Genomic DNA, 21,378 nt, shown 5'->3' on the forward strand with positions numbered 1-21,378 from the left:
TTACTTAAGCTCTTTTTCGGGATTCACTCCCCTCAGAACTCTCCAGTCTGCGCTATTACACTTGAAACCAGAACTAAATGCAATCTGCCACATTGTATCTTCCCTCTTAACCCTCCCTTTAGTTTCAGAATATGCCAGTTCAATGAGGTATTCTCAAATCGATTGAGCATCATCTTCGAAGGCTCCATATGCCAATCAGAGAGTTGCAGGCTCTTCTCTTATTTGTCAAGAACAGTCCTTTTACCAGTATGAATGCAGAATTGCTCAAAAGCCAGGTTGCAATCTGGGATGCAGGGGTTTAGCTTCATCTTCAATAGTTTTTTTCTTATTAAAGTGGCAAAGAAAAGCCCTATTCTGACATAGGAAGCACCAAGGGTAGTGATATTAGTGTTGAGGGCATCTCCTGCAACAGCCATAGAATCCTTCGACAAAGCAACTCCAACTTTTCCCTCAAGATCCTCTTCTTGTGTAACACTTATCATCAGAACCTTTGTGGGTTTGGTAAAGTTAAAAAGAAAAGTGAAAATTGAAAACAAACCTTTCAATTTTGATATCACATTCAATTTAATCTGATGTATCAATATCCTAAACAACTAATCACATCGACACCTAATTTATTAAGTGTTTACAAATAATAAGCTAATTAGAGGTCTTTCAGCTATCTTTATCTGCGAAGTATTTAGTATTGTAGATGTTACAACTATTTTTAAGTCATAGTTTTGTGAATTTTAGTATATGCTAAGGTAAGCCTAAAATAGTCTAGTCTTAGACCTATACTTGTATAACTGAATACTCCATATTAACTTCTAGTAACTCTTTTATGAATACAATTGAATACAATTGAATACATTGATTAACGTTGATTATACTTAGTCAAATTGAAACTTCACAACTTAATAAAGTTTTTAATAGCCTCTTTAATAATAGTTGTAACAATAACGTTTATTAGGTTGTATATAAATATAGGTGCTTCTTAATCATAAGATATTCAACATACTTTTAAAGTCGTAAAGATGTATAGTAATTTGCCAAGCCACATTGTTGTGTTTGGAGATGAATGTAGGCATGAGTTGGTAGGTTTATATATATATATATATATATATATATATATATATATATATATATATATATATATATATATATTATGTATTATTTGTAGTATGTTTTTTCGTATTTGTACATAACTTTGTGAATATTATAGATGCTTTCAGAGGATTGGACTGCTTTATTGATTAGAGTTTGTAGTCCTGCGGAAGTTCTTCGAGGCCCTAATAGTCGTATATGGCCTATGCAACTGGTGAAGGTTATTAAAGATACAAAAAGCAATATGTGTCTTGATATTGGCTGGGAAAGTTTTGTTAATGAAAATAATTTGGTTGATGGCGAAACAATGATTACTTATTATGCTGGTAATAGAACGTTTTATGTCAGAATTTTTTCTTTGGCTATGGTTGAAAGATGTTCTAATATTGAACCTTTTCTAAACGTTGAGGTTGAATAAATTTATGTAATTTTATATTTGGACTTTATAATAAAACATTATTATAGTCTTTTAAGTTGAGGTAATTACCCTATTGATCTACACACTACCATCACAAAGTCATGCTTGCTCCCTTCCCAACGTATTCATAATTAAGGGTCTTACATTTCATACTTTGTCTTTCCCATTCAAAACATGCATTACCCCTTTACTTAGATTCCGACTATTATTTACCTCAATATAAACTCATAAAATGTCGTTTACATTATTCTGTACTATTATTACGAAGAAATTGATTGCAACTTAACATAATTAACCAAGCTAATCAACCATACTTAAGGACTAAATAGTTGAATTACATGGAACCCCTTATGTAACAAATAGATGACATACATACTCATGATGATCATGAACCCATACTGATGTTGATTTCATTATCCCCAATTATACAAAATTGACGAAGTCTTCTTTGGATAATGCACTACTTAATTCTTGTTTATATCCTAATTTCATCTTTTTTTAACGTAAGATTGAATAAAGACTCTTGAAATAATTAAAATAATAACTAATAATAAAATTAATAATTTAATATTACTTATCCATACAAAAATTAAATAAAAGCACTACAAACTTATTTTTCACTCTTAAAAACCAATTTTAATTACAATACCATTTCTTAATTACTTTACTAAGGTCTCTCTCCTTTAAGAGTCCTTCCAATTCTCATGGAAGAATACAAAAGTAGGTGGAAGTTAGAATGTTCAACAGGTTTAAATTCAATAGTCAACAACCATAAAATTAAATTAAAAAAAGAACTTACCTCTGCTTTGGATACTCAAATTGATAATATTAAAGTAATTAAAAAGCATAAATACCATCATAATTAATGAACTAAACTCTAAGCATTCAAGTTCTTCCCCCTCGTAACATTGATTAACATTAATTAGACATTGATACATCAACATATACTTATTAATTGAGTTCAGTTCTGCATCATACTTCCTCAATAACTAACTTCAATCATCTCAATATTGAGATCAAGAGACAGCTTCAAAGTAATAACATCCGCCCTTAAATCTACTAACTCATTCTTCACAAATTCAAAAGTGAAATATTGCTCAAATCAAACTATAACTCCAACTTTTTACCTAAACTTTGGCATGAAATATCTAAAGTTAACAATAGCATCTTATGGAATTAAAGACAACAAAAATTAAGCACACAGAAGAGGATATTTTGTTGATCGATAAGAACGAAAATCAACCAGTAGTGAAATGACATGATGATAAGTGCTTAATACAACGAAGTCAGAGGTGCAATAGAAGAAGAATCACACTGCCACCATAAAGAAGGCATACATTTCTAAGCTCGAGCAACAATTTTTAGAACAACAACCACGGGTATAAAGTATATAAACAACTGGTAAGCTAGTACCAAAGGTGATAGGACTTAAAATGGTCGATATTCACTGAGAAAATCTACTACACTGAACTGCCTTTGATTTCTAAGGTACTAACATGGACATTTTAATATTCAGTTTACCATAGAAACGCTCAATATGCTGCCATTGGTTTTTTGATATACAGCATCCTATATACTACATAGGCTTTCATCCGACGGGAGGGGTTATTTTTCAGGCGATCATCCACATTCCCCTGTTTAAGAATAGTAATCTAACTACTCAAGATGCAAACTACCGCTAATAATACACCTATTTTTTTATATTAATGACCTAGATGCATTTTATTGTAGCAATACTTAAACAATGCATCTGAAAGAAGTTAGTTTCAACATGCTTGCTTGGAAGTTGAGACTTGAAGGACCTCCCTGTCATATATTTCAAAGGCAGAGACCAAAGAGAACTTCCTCTTTTCCCTCCCTAGTACGAATATGAGACGATTCTATCTTAATGTAATTGTCCACCACCTATTACTTTCTCACACCTATAGTCCAAAGCAGCTAATAGTATCGTACCAATTTTAATTTCTTAACAAATAAGTTGGACACATGAGTGACAATCAAAAGGACTATCCTACAAGCACCAAGCAATGAAACCCAATAATCTAGTACAGAAGCTAATTAAGACAAGGGATATTGTAAGCCATGAACTTGAAGAGAAAATGAAGCACACCAATCCTTGGCAAAAACACACCAAATGCAGGTTCTAGACATGATTAAAGACAACCCAATAAAGATTTTGGACACAATTTCGGATACTATATGACTCAATGATCTTCAAGGACAATAAGATACATGACTAAACCTTTCTTTAATGGATTGTATATTCAAATCTCTTTTTTTGCTCCATTTCTCTCTTTTTTCTTACATTAGTTTTTAATGGATTGTATATTTAAATCTCTTCATACTTGATTGTAATAGAGGGATTTTTGTTTTTTTTTTTTTTTTTTCAAATTTAAAACAAACTATACTTTATTGGTGAAGAGTGGAAAAACATGTCAGAAGAACAGAAAAAACAACAATTCATAAGCACGTTTAAAAAAGAGAAGTATATTTGTTCATTATTATTGCCTTGGTGATGCTGATTCTGTTTCATACTTTGGATGTCAAGTATATATGTTGCATTGTTTTTGCTATTATATGTATACTCTATTACAATCACCGACAATAATCCCACAAGATGAACATGTGTACAAGACAAAACATGGGGACTTGATTGAAATCTGTGTTGAAGATGCTTGTTAAAACTGACAAATTACCTCATAATTTCAAAGACCTGTCTGATGGGGGAGATGAAGCTCAGAAGACACTTTGATGAAGAATTGAGAGTATACTTGAATAGTTGCTGTGTAGCTTACGAACACTAACTGATTATAATCACATCATAAGCAGCAAGGTTTCTGATTCTTACCTGATTATAATCACAACAACTCATCAAAAATTATATAAAGGAAAAACATTGTAAAGAAAAACAGAATCCGTTGGAAAATAAAAGAGAAATTCCAAGATAAAAGACTCCATTAATATTATAATCACAAGTTACTACTTTAATTAGACAACTAAGTACATTACACTACTAATTTTTCAATACTAAATTTACGTCAAAAAGTTACACAAAATCCCCAAAAAGAAACTAATATTCACCATCATTATCAAATCTATCTAAACCTAATATCCCAACTATCATTTAGACGAAGCACGCAATAATAAACAAGTATATATATCCCAACTATCATATATATATATATATATATATATATATATATATATATATATATATATATATATATATACATATATATATATATATACATATATATCCCAACTTATTTAACCAGGTTCTATATTACAAGTCGACAAATGGATAGAAGACAGAAAAGCAGTAGAGGTAGTCCTAGTCCTTATCAATTTTCGGATTTCTCATCAGACATTAGCGATAAATTATAGCAGTGACTTACAAATATATGTAAATATAAAGAATTTGTTAGGTTATTTGAATGATAGAAATTTAAAAGGGAATAAAATTACGATGTACATGTAAATAAGAATTAATCGCTAAATCAAACGATTGCAAACTCTATTACACATTTAAACCTTCAAATTGAAAATTGAACATATAAAAAAAAAAAATCAATCATAAGATAAATTGAAAGGAATGTATCAACATGCTTATAGTAAGAAGTTCATGGATTGTATATTAGATGGTGATAGTACTAATTATGGAGTAAGGAATAGAGTACTTTCTCCATCTACATTTACTATTGTAAAGTTAATAAATGTAGATGGAGATAGTACTAATTAAATTGGAACTCTATGTTGCTATATTTTTTATCAACTATATTGGAAATCCTGTAAAAAACGAATCCTCAAACCATTTAATCAATTCAACTTAAATTATATATTTTATCCAGTGATTTTATCAGTTCAATAAGTAACATAATATCAATAACACTAAACAATACTATAAAAGTTATATGCTAATTTATTTGCGAATACTTTAGAATATCATAAGATACTACATTTCTAACCGAGTTTAGATGATTTCCTTCACGTGGTTTGGTGGTATATACCACAACATTTTCACCTTTTTTAACACGAGATAGTGCAACATACAACTGACCATGTGAAAAACACGGTCGAGGAAAATATATTGATACTTGATTCAATGTTTGCCCTTGTGATTTATTGATCGTCATGGCAAAACATAGCTTAATTGGAAATTGTTTTCTTTCAAAAACAAAGGGATAGCTGCTATTTTCTGGAGAGCGCAGATTAGCCCGATGCACAAAAACAGGTGTACCCTTGTATTGTCCAACAGAGATCTCACAGACAATAATGTTGGGTAGAAAAGTCTTACAAATTAATCTTTTACCATTATAGAGTCCTTCGGAAGGCATTATGTTACGTAACAAAATTACTGGACAACCCTTCTTAAGAACGAGCTCATGGGGACTCATTCCTCCTGGACAAAGTTTATTTATAAACTCTGTCGGATAAATGTTGCATGTATCATTGAGCATTATATCAAAACTTTTGTAAGTTACTGTTTCTCCTGGAAATCGATCTATTAAGACTGTATTCACCAAATCAACATCATCATTCATCGGTGTTAAAATTGCCCTATCTGCAAAGATATCTGATGTTATTGTTCCCTTCTCAACTTCTGGAAATGTTGCATTTATAATATCCATAATAGGATCTTCTTCCATGAGAAAGTGTTGGACCATTCCATCAGGTAGTTTGACATAATCACACTCACCTTTTTGTAATTCACCATTGCCAAGAGATAACAAGAATAGCAGAATGCAGGATCTTCATTAGCTCGCTGATTTTCTATTAGTTGAAATCTGGTCAGAGCTGTCCAGATATATGAAGTCACTATGCTTGCTTCAACAGCCTGTCTTTGTGACTTATGAGGTACAATTGGAAGAATTTGTCTAAAATCTCCGCTAAGAACAACAAGCTTGCCACCGAAAAGTGTTGTATTTTCATAGATATCCTGGAGCAGCAAATCAAGGGCTTGTAAATTTGCCTTGTTGGCCATAGGAGCTTCATCCCAAATAATCAAAGCCGTCTCTTTTATTAAATGTGCTAAACTACCTTGTTTTGGCACATCACATGTCAAACAGTTCTCATGGTCAACTGGTATTTTAAATCTTGAATGAGCTGTTCTCCCTGAAGGAAGATTTGATGCTGCTATTCCAGATGTTGCAGTTGGGAGTACAATTTTATTCATCATACGAACTTCTGCATATAAACAATTGTATAAAAAGGTCTTCCCTGTACCACCTGGTCCATCAATAAAAAAGGAACCTCCTCTTCCTTCATGTATGTGTTTTATTATGGACTCAAATGCTTGGAATTGAGCTGTATTCAAACGTTCTTTTGCATTTATGAATTCTTGAGGAATAGCTGCATTCAGAGCATCTGCTATATCCCTTGTTTTTCTGAATTCATCAGTAACAGTACAGCTTAGATGATCTAGCGCATAACTTTTCAGTGATTTACCCATTGATTCAAGATGTTGTTCTAACAAACTAACAGTCAGCTGCTTGATTTTATCAGTACAACCCTTAAATTTATGGCTGAAATCTTCTGACAATGCTGTGTAATACTTATCCCATAAAGCACATGGATCACTTGGTTGACAAAAAATTAGAACTGTTGCAAAAAGTCGTCTCAAAGCATCTGGTAATTGCACTTCTGAAGCTTCGGCTAAGCATATAGATGCAGCATCATCATCTTCTAAAAGACCAAGTCGTTGGGCAGTTTCTTGGAATGTAGCACAGACATAATTATCAACCGTGCGTAAGTGTAAAAAAGATCTTGCATTTCTGACATTTAGCAATAAAAGTCGGAGGAAATAACGTTCACCTTCAGCAGGTAGAATAAATGCCATTCGCCCGACAACAATGAGCTGTTTTTGTCTCTGAATCCACTCCTTTTTACATGCATCCCATTTGTAGTGCTCTGGGAATTCACCATATAAAAGTTTGGTGCCACCATTAATCTTAGCATTCATTGTAAAGTACTCTGTTAATGGAGTCCGTGAACGCTTTGGGTCTCTCACTACCCGGTTAAGATTTTCATGTGGTCTTACAGCAATGGATTGCATGTACGGTAAATGTACAGGCAATGGCAAGACAGGAGGATAGATATCATAAAGATCAAACCCAAAAATTCGCCATGCTGCTTCACATGGGGATACCCACCTGCCAAATTGAATTTGTTCAATTTAGCTGTTATATTTGAAATTATTAAGAAAGAACAAAATAATGCAAATTGAATAACCAGTACCAACCTGCCAGATTGAAATTGTTCAATTTCATCGAGCTTATTATCAGTCATGTCAGATATCTTGTATGAGATTCGATCATGCCCTTTGTAAAAGTACTTGTACAGATACTTCACTGCTTTGATAGTTGAGCATACCTCAACATTTAAGTGACAATCAAACATAAGTAGTAAATACGGATTATATGGTACCACCCATCGGTTATCTAGCTCAGCATGTTTAATTTTCACTTTTTCACCTGTTTGTCTTCTCCTATATATAGGATATCCATCTTTGTTGTTTAACGATTCTGCTGTGTAGTCTTTTGGATACCCATTTTTACATGCTAACTTTTTCCCATCCATTTTCATCAAAAGGGCATCTTGGATTTAGCTGACCGCACGGCCCATGCATCATATGAGTCAAAATAACTTTACGAAGTAGAGGATTATGAAGTGACAGTATCTCAGCTGAAACAAATTTGTCATAGTCTGCTGGCCCTCTTATTTTGAAGTCGAATTTCAGTATGATTAAGAAATGTGCATGAGGTAAACCCCTTTTTTGGAACTCAACAACGTTTATCATTGCTGCCACTTCGCCAAAGACTTTTTTCTTCATGATCTGCTTCTTCAGCGCCAATAGTTTAGCACGGAATATCCGAGCTACTCCATCTGGTCTATCTTGCGCTTTTTCGCCAGGTTGTAGTTCAGCCTTTATTTCTGGCCAATTTGCATTACATGTCATAGTAATAAAAAGATCCGGCTTGCCATACCTTTGAACTAATGCCATAGCATTTAAATATCGGCGTCTAAGATCTCTAGGACAACCAATGAACGATGGAGGCAAAATAACGACATGTCCAATCTTCGAAGCATCTGTCTCTCCGTTCGTTACACTGTCAAGAATACCTTGATAAAGATCAAATCTTATTGTATCTTGATTGTTTCTCAGGTAATCAAGCCTTGTATTTTGAATCTTGACATACATGTCAACAACAAACTGTTGGAAGCACCTACCAGCTCTTAGGAGCATATTGTGCGGCCGAATTTGTAATTTATAAGCATAGTATTCTCTTGGAGAGACATATTTATCAGCTCTTGTTCTGTGTCGAACAGCACCTACAATTTGCAGAAGAAAAAAGTAAGTGATTAAAATGCATTACATGCTAAATGTTTTTAATCTTTATAAGTGTGTATAACATGAACTTACGTAATGCTTCTTCATCCAAAAAATCGTGTACAGTATGAACTGTACAAGAATTTACAGGATCTGGAACCTGATGTGTTTGACGGTTCCCAACAGCAATTTGTTTCTTAAAATTTTGAGTCCAACCACATTCACCATGGGGGAATAAAAGTGGATATTGTAATGGGTTATAGCACCCATAATAATGATAAATTCGATGAGTTTGAGCAGACTTCCAATACACAAGAATATGTGGAGTGCTGATCTCATTAGAAGACACACCATCTGGCCATACCACAGCAACTTCATCTGTCAATGGTGCATTGTAAACACGCTGATCCAAAACTGTCGTTTGATTTAAGACAATTTGCGTATTTTCATCTATCTCTATTTCCTTCAGCGATCTAAAAAATCTTGCATAAGGATTTTTCTCAGTAACCTTCATCAGTATACGAATAATATCTTCCCGTACTTCTGGAAAACATTTAACTCGATTTTGAACTTCGTGTTGCCCATCATAAAAATAGAGTTGTAGGTATTTAGGACTGTTATCATTAGGGAGTAGATCTGGAACACAATGATATATTTGCCCATGCATCTTGAACACATATATTCCTTTATATGTTGTTGAATCAGTTATGCCGCGTATAGAACTAAAAGCAAAAAGATTGTTATACATCCGGCTATATTGTTGGAAATGCTTAGCATCTTCTTCTTGTGATATAAATAAGCGGCATAACTCATCAGGAAATTCATTAGTTGCAATAACAACCTCTCCATTGCAACAACAAAAATGTAAACTTTCATACTTGAACTTCTTTGCATTACAATGCAAACAGTAATGCACATTATCGAGCATGAGAGGACCTTCCGGTAGAGTTTGCCCAATAGTAGCTGGAGGTATAACTATCAATTACAAAAAGCAAATAAAATTTCAATTAATAACATGTGCATATAATAAGTACCATCCATCATATTAAAACGTTAAGTTAACTGTTCAAAATAATCATAATTTATGATTATAATACCAACCTTTTTTTCGAGTTTTTTTACGGCATTCTCGGTTAATTTTACACAAGAAATGATGATGGATTAAAGTAAACCAACTTTATTTTCGTAAATGTTACACAATCTCAGTAATTTAGTGAATACCTTGGCATTTTAGCAGTTGAAGTTCCTTCAAAAAAACGTTTACGTTTGGTTGAACGTCGATAACATGTATGCGAAGAACTTCCCACTATTTGCATTTTAACAAATATATTAATAACAATATACTGATATCATAAACGAATAATAGGATTTTAAATATATAGTGCACAAATCTTCTTTTTTTTGAAAATGGAGTACATCTGACACTTAGCACATATTCAAGATCTCTTCAAAATCGAATATTTATGTTAGGTTACTTGTTATCTTAGGATTTTAAATATTATTTTTAAGAGGCAACAATACTTAGGAGTCTGTACGAGGTGGACTTAATTCAATTGATAATGAGGTAAATTAGTATATCGAAATTTCACACAAATTAATCGAATTGATATTATAATTTTTTCATTACAATGATTAATAGACATAATTACCTGTAGTATTCCCAATATATGACTGAGAACTACGCCAACGATTCTCCCGTTTCCTACGTTTACTGGAATTGTATCTGTAAATAATAAAGTATACATATAAGTAACAGAATATCTATAACATAAGGCAGTTTAACATACAGACTTACAGTGATTCACATTCTTGTACAGACATTTGTGAAGAATTAGCAGATGATTGTCCCCAATTTGTGCACCCCTCTATTTCAGTGTTCAAACGTGCTTCTAAATTACGCTTCATTCTGTATATATTGTCTGAGACCCTCAATTGAACTTCTATATCACCAACTCTAAAATATGAATACTGAATTCATGGAATTTAACTCAGACAACAGTGACACCATCTGTACACACATCAAATATCCCTTATCAGATAATTGAAGTTGATAAGCTAAATAAGAGGGGAAAAAGTAAATTAGAATGCAAATTTTGTAAAGCTCAAGCTTTATTCAGACAATAATGTTGGTTCTGGAAAACATTAATTATAAAATGATGCCAAGATTAATGAAGTAGTTAAAAAGACAGACATTAGAGAAAGATTGAAGGCTATTTTTTTAAAAAAAATGGTTGAGTTTATGTGAAAGTAATGGGAAAAAACTTCTGGTATCTTTGAAGGAAAATTAAATGTAGCATTTATGTGAAAATAATGGAGAATGGATACCCCTTTTGACATGCTCCTAAAATCTCAGAGACACTGTCAGTGGAAATATTAGTACCTAAAAATTATACGGCAGTTATTATCTTATATCATTCTGGTAAATACATAAAACTCCTTATGGAATAATGAAAAGAGAGAAAAGAAATCTATGTCTTCTATTAACAAAATAAACTAAATATCTATTTCAATAAAACAACAAATTTGACAAATCATAACTATTTTATTCATATCATACTTATCATTCAATAAACATTACAAAAATCGGGGGGAAGAGAATAATTAGATATTCATTTCCATTTTTTTACAAAAATTGCAACCTATTAAACTTCCTACTAAAATCTAACTAACATGTTGCAAAGCCCCCAAACCATTACTAAAACAGTTAAGTCTTAGCTTCCTATATATAATATTCAAAATACATAATACATCTCTTCCCTAAAAACTATAATTTTAATCCCTACTATGTTGTTCACTACCGGTACATACAACTTTTCCAAAATAATTCATTAACACCTATAAATTGCCTTCTTGTTATACTTCATCAGAACCAATTCCATTTTCTCCTTCTCTTTCTTCTTATCTTCTTCTAATCTTTCAAACTGTGAACTACCTTTGTTTGTGACTTGCTCCACTCAATTTAGGAACCTAACACGGTTGTACAACATAATAGGTGCTTGATCAATTGCATTTTGCACACCTTTTGCAGCATTTCTCAACACCAAATCAACCTTAGCCTTCTTCTGGAAAATTTCTTCCTGAATCCCCAAAATTCCTAGTTTCAGCACATCTGTGATACGTTTATGAACTTTACGAAAGTTTTTATATCTCGCAATTGCAGTTTCAAGTTCATCTGCATTCTCCATTTCTAAATATTACGAACAACTACATACAGAAGAGATCCTACAACATAAAAAAAAAAATTAAAGTTAAATCATTATTAAAACTGACTACCTTTTTAAAAAGAAAAACACATTCACATACTAACACAATAAAAAGAAATAGCTGTCATTTTAAAATACTTCAACACTCTGTTAGAATATATTTATATAAATGGAGATTAGCTCAGATAAAGCCACATTCCTCAACTTAAAACAAAGAATAACAATTGCTTGGATGAAGCCACATTTCTCACAGTCCCTTGTGATTAGTTTACCTCCAATTATCATATTCACGTAATACAAATAGTGCATATATAGTGGATACAGCATTAACTTAACATACCCATGGTTTAAATTATACTTTTAATAATGCGACTATATGCCTAATTCTTCAAAGAATTCGGTAGATTCGATTCGGGTCAAATATCAATGTAATTTTTCCGTGCAGTAATTATTTAAAAACTATTTTTGAGACATTCTTTTCAATCATATACTTAATTAAGCACTGCTTATTGTCGTTAGACTTAAGAGTTAAGACTAATACCTATTTTTGCTCTCTAATTTGATCTAATTTGTAAATTCGATACAGGAGGTCCAAAATGAATTTGTATACCTACATGGCTATTAATCTATAAAACTTCGTCATTTTTTGTATATATGCATGTGCATGGCACAGCATTTTTGTTTTGGAGTATTTTCCGCATTTGGAGGAGTTCCAAATAAATAACCAAATGTTAAGAGGAAAAAAAATGAATGAGGTTAATTGTACCCTGTACATTTTCATAAACTTAAGATGGATCCGTACATTTTCAGATCTAGCAAAGAAAAGCATGTCCCTATGGCTGGACACGACAATTGGACAAAAAAACAAAAACATTTAGCTGCCAAGTAAACACTCCAAAGTTATTTTTTGTAAAGTATATGGTCATTTTTTTACTACAACATATTTTGCTATTTTAAAACCAATCTTTGTCTGTCACCCATTTTCGGGAGTGCCAGTAAAGGTGGAGCAACGTCAGGGGAGGTGCAATGACATTGAAGAAGAGTTGGCGAAGACGAAGCGAAGTTCAGGGAGGTGGTGAAGAAGATGTTGAACAATCAGAAAAGTGGAGTAGAAGAAAATGGAGAAAAAGAAAAAAAAAACTATAAAAGGAAAAAAAAAGAGGAAAACAAAAAAAGAGGAAGAAAAAGAAGTGAAAGAACAAGGAGAAGAAGAAGGAAAAAAAAACTAAGGAAGAGTTAGCCAGCCAACTCAGTATCATATATTTAATGCACTTTTTCAAACACTTTTCTAAGAAGATGCTGAACAATCAGAAAAGTGGAGTAGAAGAAAATGGAGAAAAAGAAAAAAAAACTATAAAAGGAAAAAAAGAGGAAAACAAAAAAAGAGGAAGAAAAAGAAGTGAAAGAACAAGGAGAAGAAGAAGGAAAAAAAAAACTAAGGAAGAGTTAGCCAGCCAACTCAGTATCATATATTTAATGCACTTTTTCAAACACTTTTCTTCCAACACCTTTCCCTTCAACAAGATAACCATCCTCATACATGAGATTGACGTTTTTAATAAATAAGTCGTCACATATCCTAGTGCATACAAAATTAGCATCTTTCCCTTTTTAACTACTTCTAATGCTGTTAATTAGGCAGATGGGCTTATAATAATGCAAATGAACAAGATTTTGCATAACAAAGACAACCTTGGAGTAAAGCTCATAAAAAACCGGGTTACTGAAACTCCACCCTAAGTAACCAGTATCTTATATCGCAAAAGGTATTTTAAAGAATACAAAACAAGGCAATAACTTACAGACAACATAAAAATAGTTTAGGGAGGTGAGGAAGATGCTGAAAATGCTGAACAATCACAGGGCGGAGTGAAGGTCAAGGAGAGTTGGCGATCATCGGGCAAGGTTTCTGAGATATGAGTCTTGGGACACACCTTTGAAAAGACCTATTGGAACCGGATGTTATTCATGAAGGTGTTTAAAACTCAATACAAAGTGGCTTAACGGAGATGCAGCGACATCAAGGGAGAGTTGGCAAAGGTGGAGCGAAGTTCAGAAAGGTGAGAAAGATGCTGAACAACCAAAAAAGTGGAGAAAAAGGAAATGCAGAAAAAGAAAAGGAAAAAATTTAAAAGGAAAAAAAAAAAGAGGGAAACAGAAGAAGAGGAACAGAAAGGAGTGGAGGAACAAGAAAAAGAAGAAGTAAAGGAAAAAACTACGGAAGAGTTTGCCATCCAACTCAGTATCATATACTTCTTGCACTTTGTCAAACACTTTTCTTCCGACACCTTTCAATCACTTTTTCAAAACAATTCACATACCATTTGGAAGAATCTGATTTTCAATTATTTAATCGACATATTAGTTTCTTACCATACACATACCATTTTTTTCTAACACTTTTCTTCCAACACCTTTCCCTTCAACAGAACGACCATCCTCATACATGAGATTGACGTTTTTAATAAATAAGTCGGCCCATATCCTAGTGCATACAAAATTAGCTTCTATCCCTTTTTAACTACTTCTAATGCCGTTAATCACTCAGATGGGCTTTTAATAATGCAAATGAACAAGATTTTGCATAACAAAGACAACCTTGGAGTAAAGGTCATAAAAAAACGGGCTACTGAAACTCCAGCCTAAGTAACCAGTATCCTATATCGCAAAAGCTATTTAAAAGAATACAAAACAAGGCAGTAACTTACAGACAACATAAAGATAGTTCGGAGGTGAGGAAAATGCTGAAGATGCTGAAGTAAAGGAAAAAACTAAGGAAGAGTTTGCCAGCCAACTCAGTATCATATATTTCTTGCACTTTGTCAAACACTTTTCTTCCCACACCTTTCCCCACAACAGGACAACCATCCTCATATATGAGATTAACGTTTTAAATAAAAAAGTCGTCCCATATCCCAGTACATACAAAATTAGCATCTATCCTTTTTTAACTCCTTTTAATGATGTTAATCAGCCAACTCAGTATCATATATTTCTTGCACTTTGTCAAACACTTTTCTTCCGACACCTTTCCCTACAACAGCATAACCATCCTCATACATGAGATTGACGTTTTAAATAAATAAGTCGTCTCATATCCTAGCACATACAAAATTAGCATCTACTCCTTTTAAACTACTTTTAATGAGGTTAATCAGGCAGATGGGCTTATAATAATGCTAATGAACTATAGGCAAAAAGATTATTATCTATCCATTCTCATACATTAAATTAACGTATTTAATAAATAAGTCGCTCCATATTCTTGTGCGCAAAAAATTTGTATCTATCCATTTTTAACAACTGATTCTAATGCTGTTAATCAAGCCCAATATTAGTAAAAAACAAAAAAGGAGAGAAAAATAAAAGAACAGAGGGAAACAGAAAAATAAGAGGAAGGAGTGGAGGAACAAGGACAAGTAGAAGTTAAAAGAAAATAGCTGAGGAAGAGTTTGCCAGCCAACTCAGTATCATATATTTCTTGCACTCTGTCAAACACACCTTTCCCCGCAACAAGTCGACCATCCTCATATATGAGATTAATGTTTTAAATAAAAAAGTTTGCCAGCCAACTCAGTATCATATATTTCTTGCACTCTGTCAAACACTTTTCTTCCCACACCTTTCCCCACAACAGGACAACCATTCTCATATATGAGATTAACGTTTTAAATAAAAAAGTCATCCCATATCCCAGTACATACAAAATTAGCATCTATCCTTTTTTAACTCCTTTTAATGATGTTAATCAGCCAACTCAGTATCATATATTTCTTGCACTTTGTCAGACACTTTTCTTCCGACACCTTTCTCTACAACAGCATAACCATCCTCATACATGAGATTGACGTTTTAAATAAATAAGTCGTCCCATATCCTAGCACATACAAAATTAGCATCTACTCCTTTTAAACTACTTCTAATGAGGTTAATCAGGCAGATGGGCTTATAATAATGCTAATGAACTATAGGCAAAAAGATTATTATCTATCCATCCTCATACATTAAATTAACGTATTTAATAAATAAGTCGTTCCATATTCTTGTGCGCACAAAATTTGTATCTATCCATTTTTAACAACTGATTCTAATGCTGTTAATCAAGCCCAATATTAGTAAAAAACAAAAAAGGAGAGAAAATAAAAGAACAAAGGGAAACAGAAAAAGAAGAAGAGGAAGGAGTGGAGGAACAAGGACAAGTAGAAGTTAAAAGAAAAAACTGAGGAAGAGTTTGCCAGCCAACTCAGTATCATATGTTTCTTACACTTTCTAGAGCACTTTTCATCCAACACCTTTTTATAATGAACAAAATTTTCCATAACAAGGATAATCCTGGAATAAAGGTCATACAAAATGTGGCTACTGAAACTCCACCCAAAGTAACAAGCATCCTATATCGCAAAAGCTATTTAAAAGAATACAAAACAAGGCAGTAACTTACAGACAACATAAACTGATGCTGAACAATCACAGGCAGAGTGAAGGTCAGGAAGAGCTGGCGATCATCAGGCAAGGTTTGTGAGATGTGAGTCTTCTGACACACATTTGAAAAGACCAATTGGAACCAGATGCTGTTCATGAAGGTGTTTAAAACTCAATCACGAACAGATGTTGTACTAATTAACACTCAATCAGATCTACCAAAAAAGAAACGTGTCCCTATGGCTGGACACGACAGTTGGATAAAAACCCAAAAGATTTAGCTGCCTAGTAATCACTCCAAGGTTATTTTGCAATTTTAAAACCAATCTTTGTCTGTCACCCATTTTGGGGAGTACCAGTAAAGGTGGAGAAAGGTCAGGGGAGATACAACGACATCAAGGGAGAGTTGGCGAAGGTGGAGCGAAGTTTGAAGCTGCTGAACAATTAGAAAAGTGAAGAAAAAGGAAACGCAGAAAAAGAAAAAGAAAAAAATTTAAAAAGGAAAAACAATAGGGAAACAGAAGAAGAGCAAAAGAAAGGAGCGGAGGAACAAGGAGAAGAAGAAGTAAAGAAAAAAACTAAGGAAGAATTTGCCAGCCAACTCAGTATCATATATTTCTTGCACTCTCTCAAACACCTTTCTTCCGACACCTTTCCCCACAACAGGACAACCATCCTCATATATGAGATTAACGTTTTAAATAAAAAAGTCTTCCCATATCCTAGTATATACAAACTTAGCATCTATCCCTTTTTAACTCCTTTTTAATCCTAAAATGCCTCAATCAACTATAAATCCCAAAAAATGAACAGCTTACAATTTATGCACAATTTGTACAAAAAACGTATACTCATAATCCATTTGCTAATCCAAAACCAAAGAGATATCAAAATCCAAATAACAGGCTGAAAACTAATCACAAAACCAAAAACATAGTGTCACCCATATTATATGTAACGGTTCCTCAATATTATTTATCACTGAATCTACTAACAGAATAGCAGACTACCTGCTACGGCCTATATCATTCAAAATAAGTTTATTACTGTCCAGTAGAAGTATAAATTATAAAATCAAATGTAATTGTAGACTGGTTATATGTAACGGTTAATATCACCCATATTATATGTAACGGTTCCTTTATATAATTTATACTGCTCCAGTAGAAGTATAAATTATAAAATCAAATGTAATTGTAGACTGGTTAAAAAGTACAGGAAAAAATATTACTGTCCACCCAAGCTATAGTCTAAAATATATGCCCACTAACTATATCCAAAATGGTGAATGGAACTAAACAAATCTATTCTTAAAATGTGTCCATTTTCTCCATTTCTTTATTATAATATTTTTTTTGTTTTATGTAATGACAAGTATCCAAAAATAACCCTGAAGAAACACTCATAATCAATAAAATTCATAAAAACAGAATTGGAATCAGTAAAATTCAAAACTCAAATAGTAAACCCAAATAATTAAACAAATATATACAGGAAATCACCTCATACAAGCTTTATTAGCAAACAAAAAGAAAAATACCAAAATAAAAGAAGAAGCAAGAAAGTACGAAAAGAAAATCCCAAAACTAAAAGAATATCAGACTACCTGCTACGGCCTATATCATTCAAAATAAGTTTATTACTGTCCAGTAGAAGTATAAATTATAAAATCAATTGTAATTATAGACTGGTTATATTTAACGGTTAATATCACCCATATTATATGTAACGGTTCCTTTATATAATTTATACTTCTCCAGTAGAAGTATAAATTATAAAATCAAATGTAATTGTAGACAGGTTATAAAGTACAGGAAAAAATATTACTGTCCACCCAAGCTATAGTCTATAATATATGCCCACTAACTATATCCAGAATGGTGAATGGAACTAAACAAATCTATTCTTAAAATGTGTCCATTTTTTCCATTTCTTTATTATAATATTTTTTTTTGTTTTATGAAATGACAAGTACCCAAAAATAACCCTGAAGAAACAATCATAATCAATAAAATTCATAAAAACAGAATTGGAATCAGTAAAATTCAAAACTCAAATAGTAAACCCAAATAATTAAACAAATATATACAGGAAGTCACATCATAGAAGCTTTATTAGCAAACAAAAAGAAGAATACCAAAACAAAAAAACAAAAAAAAAAAAGCAAGCAAGTACGAAAAGAAAATCCCAAAACTAAAATTCAAAATAGACGAACAAAAAAGAAAAGAAACGCTAAATCACCTAATATAAGCTTCAATGGTGAACAAAGAAAAGAAAACCAAATTACCTTCAACATCTATTGCACGCTCTTATATATGTAATATTAGTCAAATCAACTACAACTCCTCCGAAAACTAATAGACTAATATACATAACCCAATTGCATGTTAAAGAAGAAGCAAGTACGAAGAGAGAGAAAAGAAGAAGGATAAACTGTATAATAGCATCTGATTTTAGGGAAAAAGAAATAGAGAAGACGGACAAAAAAGCTAAAAAGCAAAGAAAATTATGATGAAGATTGACATCCTTCCCTCTCCATAATCTTCTCTATACATAAAATTTCTTCCCTAATTATATCTAATTAATTTCCAAATCCCAAGCTACTCATAACTAACATATAAAGATACTGCCAAAAGAGCCCCTCCCCTACTTCCCCTTAAATCAGTTTAAAGCATAACATCAATGAATAAAGTACTGATTATTTACCTCACCCTTTTTCCTAAGATTCGGTAGAATCAGCTCCTAACTTCTCCCACATGAAAAATTCTAGAAATTATAGTAGGTATTAAAACTGAATTATCAGATATTAAGACAGAGATTAATTTTTCACACATAATTTAAATTAACATGCAAAATTCTGGAAATTATAGTAGGTGAACTTAAGTAGTGCATTATCCATGCTCTTGAAATTAATAATCTTAATTATCCATATTCTACAAATTAATGATAATTTCGAAAACAATGTATCTGGTGGTTATTAATTACTCCCCAAAAAAAATATTAGTCAGAAACCTCATTTGCAACTATCTTATTTTCCCTCATTTCGTCTCAACTCTCAAGCACGCAAAAATGCAAACAGCGCCAAAAGATCTAATTTTCACCATTGTTGAACCTCAAATCCTCCATTGTTAAACCGTCACCATCAATTACATACTCTTATATTTGTCGATTAAAGTATATAATCTCACAATTTAATCGCTGTTTTTATATTACACTTTTTAATCTAAATTAGCTCAACCAAATGTAAGATAACCTAAATTTGATAGAGTTTATCAATTGTGAATTCAGAATTAGTACCTTCACACCAGATACACCCAGCTCACTAACACCTTCACCAAAGGCAAAGCGTTCAACTGCATGCAACAAAGATCACTTAATTAGTTTATTAATCATACTACTACTATTCCAACTCACGCTCGACTCATGCTTAAATAGCCCCAAAACGTTTCAGATCTGCTTGATTAGACTCAAAAACATCACACAAAATTCATCTCGCTAAACAAAATCAACATAAACTGCATATAACAAAATTCTTACAAAGAAATCGCTCGTTTTAAGCTTCCATAACTTCAGTAATTACAATCAATAGTTCAATAATCAACCTAATAAGAACCCTAAATTAACTATACTGAAAATAAAAATTAAATTAACGGTAATGTGAAATTAAACCCTAGATTGAGAGATAAATTAAATTAACGATAGTGTGAAATTAAACCCTAGATTGAGCGATTAATATTAGATTAGATTAGATGAATTGAAAAATAATAACCTTACCTCAGAAGAAGCTTCAATGGAGGATAGAAAGCTTAGAATCCGCTTCAATGGAAAACTCGAAGTAGGCTTCAATGGAGGGAGGAGAGAGAAAGTGAAAGGTGCGTAAAAGTAAAACTATCGTACCTCTGGAGTTGCTTTAATGGAGAAGGACGAGGAAGAGGAGGACAAAGAAAATGATGAGAGAGAAGAAAACTAATGGGCGAGTTAGAAAAAGTGAAAACCAGGGAAGAAGAAAAGGGGGAATATCAGAACAAAATGGCAAGTCCGTAATTAACATTCCAAACCGAGGGTATATGAGGAAGCACACTGCTCTACTGTTCATAAGAACAGTACCGGTGGTATACTCATATTTAAAGAGTTGTAGATATCACACTATTTGGGCTTGAAGTATGGATACAATATGAGCTTGTGAAATTGATGAACTTTGACTTACCTTTCATTGAAACAATTGTAACATATTTATAATACAAAGTCCCTTGCTCAAGATTCTCTTTTGGCAAGCTCCCAAAAGCTATCTAATACCATATTAAATACGGGTCTCGGCCGCACCCGCAATTAAGAGTGAGAGTCCACTTCATAAGACCAAAGGAGTTTCCATCCCAAAATCATATGGCAATAGGAGAAGTAGTCCTTTAACCTTATAAAGTGATTAACTCTCTCTTATTCAACCAATGTGGGACACTTACATGTGATGATGATACTTAACAAGCCTAGGTTTTCAAAAAAAAATACTTAACAAGCCTATTCTTCAACACTCCCCCTCACGTGTAAGGTCCCTTTTAACTTTGTCTCCTGTGATTTTTCGAGCTAGAATGCTTCTTCACACCCCCTCACATGGACGTACTCCTCTTGGCCCAATGAACTTTTAGCCATTTAGAGTCCCATATCGTAGACCTGGCTCTAATACCATGTGAAATTGACGAAAACAATCGTAACATCTCCTTTGCAATTGTCAAAAAAAAAAAAACGTAACATATTTATAATACATAGTCCCTTACTCAAGATACTCTTTTGGCAAGCTCCCAAAAGCTATCTAATTAACATAAATTAAATCTAACTACCAAAAGCTATCTAATCAAGATAAATATATTCTACCAAATAATATCAAAATATATCTCTAAAATATATCCCAATAGAGCCCCCTCATACCC

General features: G+C 32.6%; 3 protein-coding genes and 1 long non-coding RNA gene across 4 annotated transcripts; all 4 read right to left on the minus strand.

Annotated features, from left to right (window-relative positions):
* Window positions 1–482, minus strand: LOC110729431 (3-ketoacyl-CoA synthase 11-like). The gene is made up of 2 exons (XM_021909167.1): window positions 245–482; window positions 1–116 (listed from the first exon to the last, which is right to left on the minus strand). Exons 1-2 carry the CDS (start codon window positions 480–482, stop codon window positions 1–3), a joined length of 354 nt encoding a protein of 117 aa, XP_021764859.1.
* Window positions 483–2,483: 2,001 nt separating this feature from the next.
* Window positions 2,484–7,897, minus strand: LOC110729433. The gene is made up of 3 exons (XM_021909168.1): window positions 7,740–7,897; window positions 6,198–7,650; window positions 2,484–2,570 (listed from the first exon to the last, which is right to left on the minus strand). The coding sequence occupies exons 1-3, from the start codon at window positions 7,895–7,897 to the stop codon at window positions 2,484–2,486; spliced, it is 1,698 nt and encodes a 565-aa protein (XP_021764860.1).
* Window positions 7,739–10,832, minus strand: LOC110729312. Its single transcript, XM_021909041.1, has 4 exons — window positions 10,624–10,832; window positions 10,478–10,551; window positions 8,922–9,803; window positions 7,739–8,830 (listed from the first exon to the last, which is right to left on the minus strand). Exons 1-4 carry the CDS (start codon window positions 10,731–10,733, stop codon window positions 8,052–8,054), a joined length of 1,845 nt encoding a protein of 614 aa, XP_021764733.1. The 5' UTR covers window positions 10,734–10,832; the 3' UTR covers window positions 7,739–8,051.
* A 518-nt stretch (window positions 10,833–11,350) lies between these two features.
* LOC110729380 lies at window positions 11,351–20,507 on the minus strand. Its single transcript, XR_002512912.1, has 3 exons — window positions 20,228–20,507; window positions 19,751–19,806; window positions 11,351–12,050 (listed from the first exon to the last, which is right to left on the minus strand). It is a non-coding gene; the product is annotated as an uncharacterized LOC110729380 (long non-coding RNA).
* Between the last annotated feature and the right edge of the window lie 871 nt (window positions 20,508–21,378).

Source organism: Chenopodium quinoa, unplaced genomic scaffold (assembly GCF_001683475.1).
Source record: "Chenopodium quinoa cultivar QQ74 unplaced genomic scaffold, ASM168347v1, whole genome shotgun sequence".
In the NCBI taxonomy this organism is placed as follows: Eukaryota; Viridiplantae; Streptophyta; class Magnoliopsida; order Caryophyllales; family Amaranthaceae; genus Chenopodium; species Chenopodium quinoa.

Excerpts from the sequence above, each read along its gene's own strand:
- LOC110729431 (XM_021909167.1), bottom strand. The coding sequence starts at position 482 with ATGATAAGTGTTACACAAGAAGAGGATCTTGAGGGAAAAGTTGGAGTT. Across the intron at positions 117-244 it reads GCAATTCTGCATTCATACTG|GGAGGGTTAAGAGGGAAGAT; the intron begins GTAAAAGGACTG and ends CTGAAACTAAAG.
- LOC110729312 (XM_021909041.1), bottom strand. The coding sequence starts at position 10,733 with ATGAAGCGTAATTTAGAAGCACGTTTGAACACTGAAATAGAGGGGTGC. Across the intron at positions 9,804-10,477 it reads ATATATTGGGAATACTACAG|TTATACCTCCAGCTACTATT; the intron begins GTAATTATGTCT and ends TGTAATTGATAG. Across the intron at positions 8,831-8,921 it reads TTTGGATGAAGAAGCATTAC|GTGCTGTTCGACACAGAACA; the intron begins GTAAGTTCATGT and ends TGCAAATTGTAG.
- LOC110729433 (XM_021909168.1), bottom strand. The coding sequence starts at position 7,897 with ATGTTTGATTGTCACTTAAATGTTGAGGTATGCTCAACTATCAAAGCA. Across the intron at positions 7,651-7,739 it reads GAACAATTTCAATCTGGCAG|GTGGGTATCCCCATGTGAAG; the intron begins GTTGGTACTGGT and ends TCAATTTGGCAG. Across the intron at positions 2,571-6,197 it reads CAATGGTGAATTACAAAAAG|AATGAGTTAGTAGATTTAAG; the intron begins GTGAGTGTGATT and ends GAATTTGTGAAG.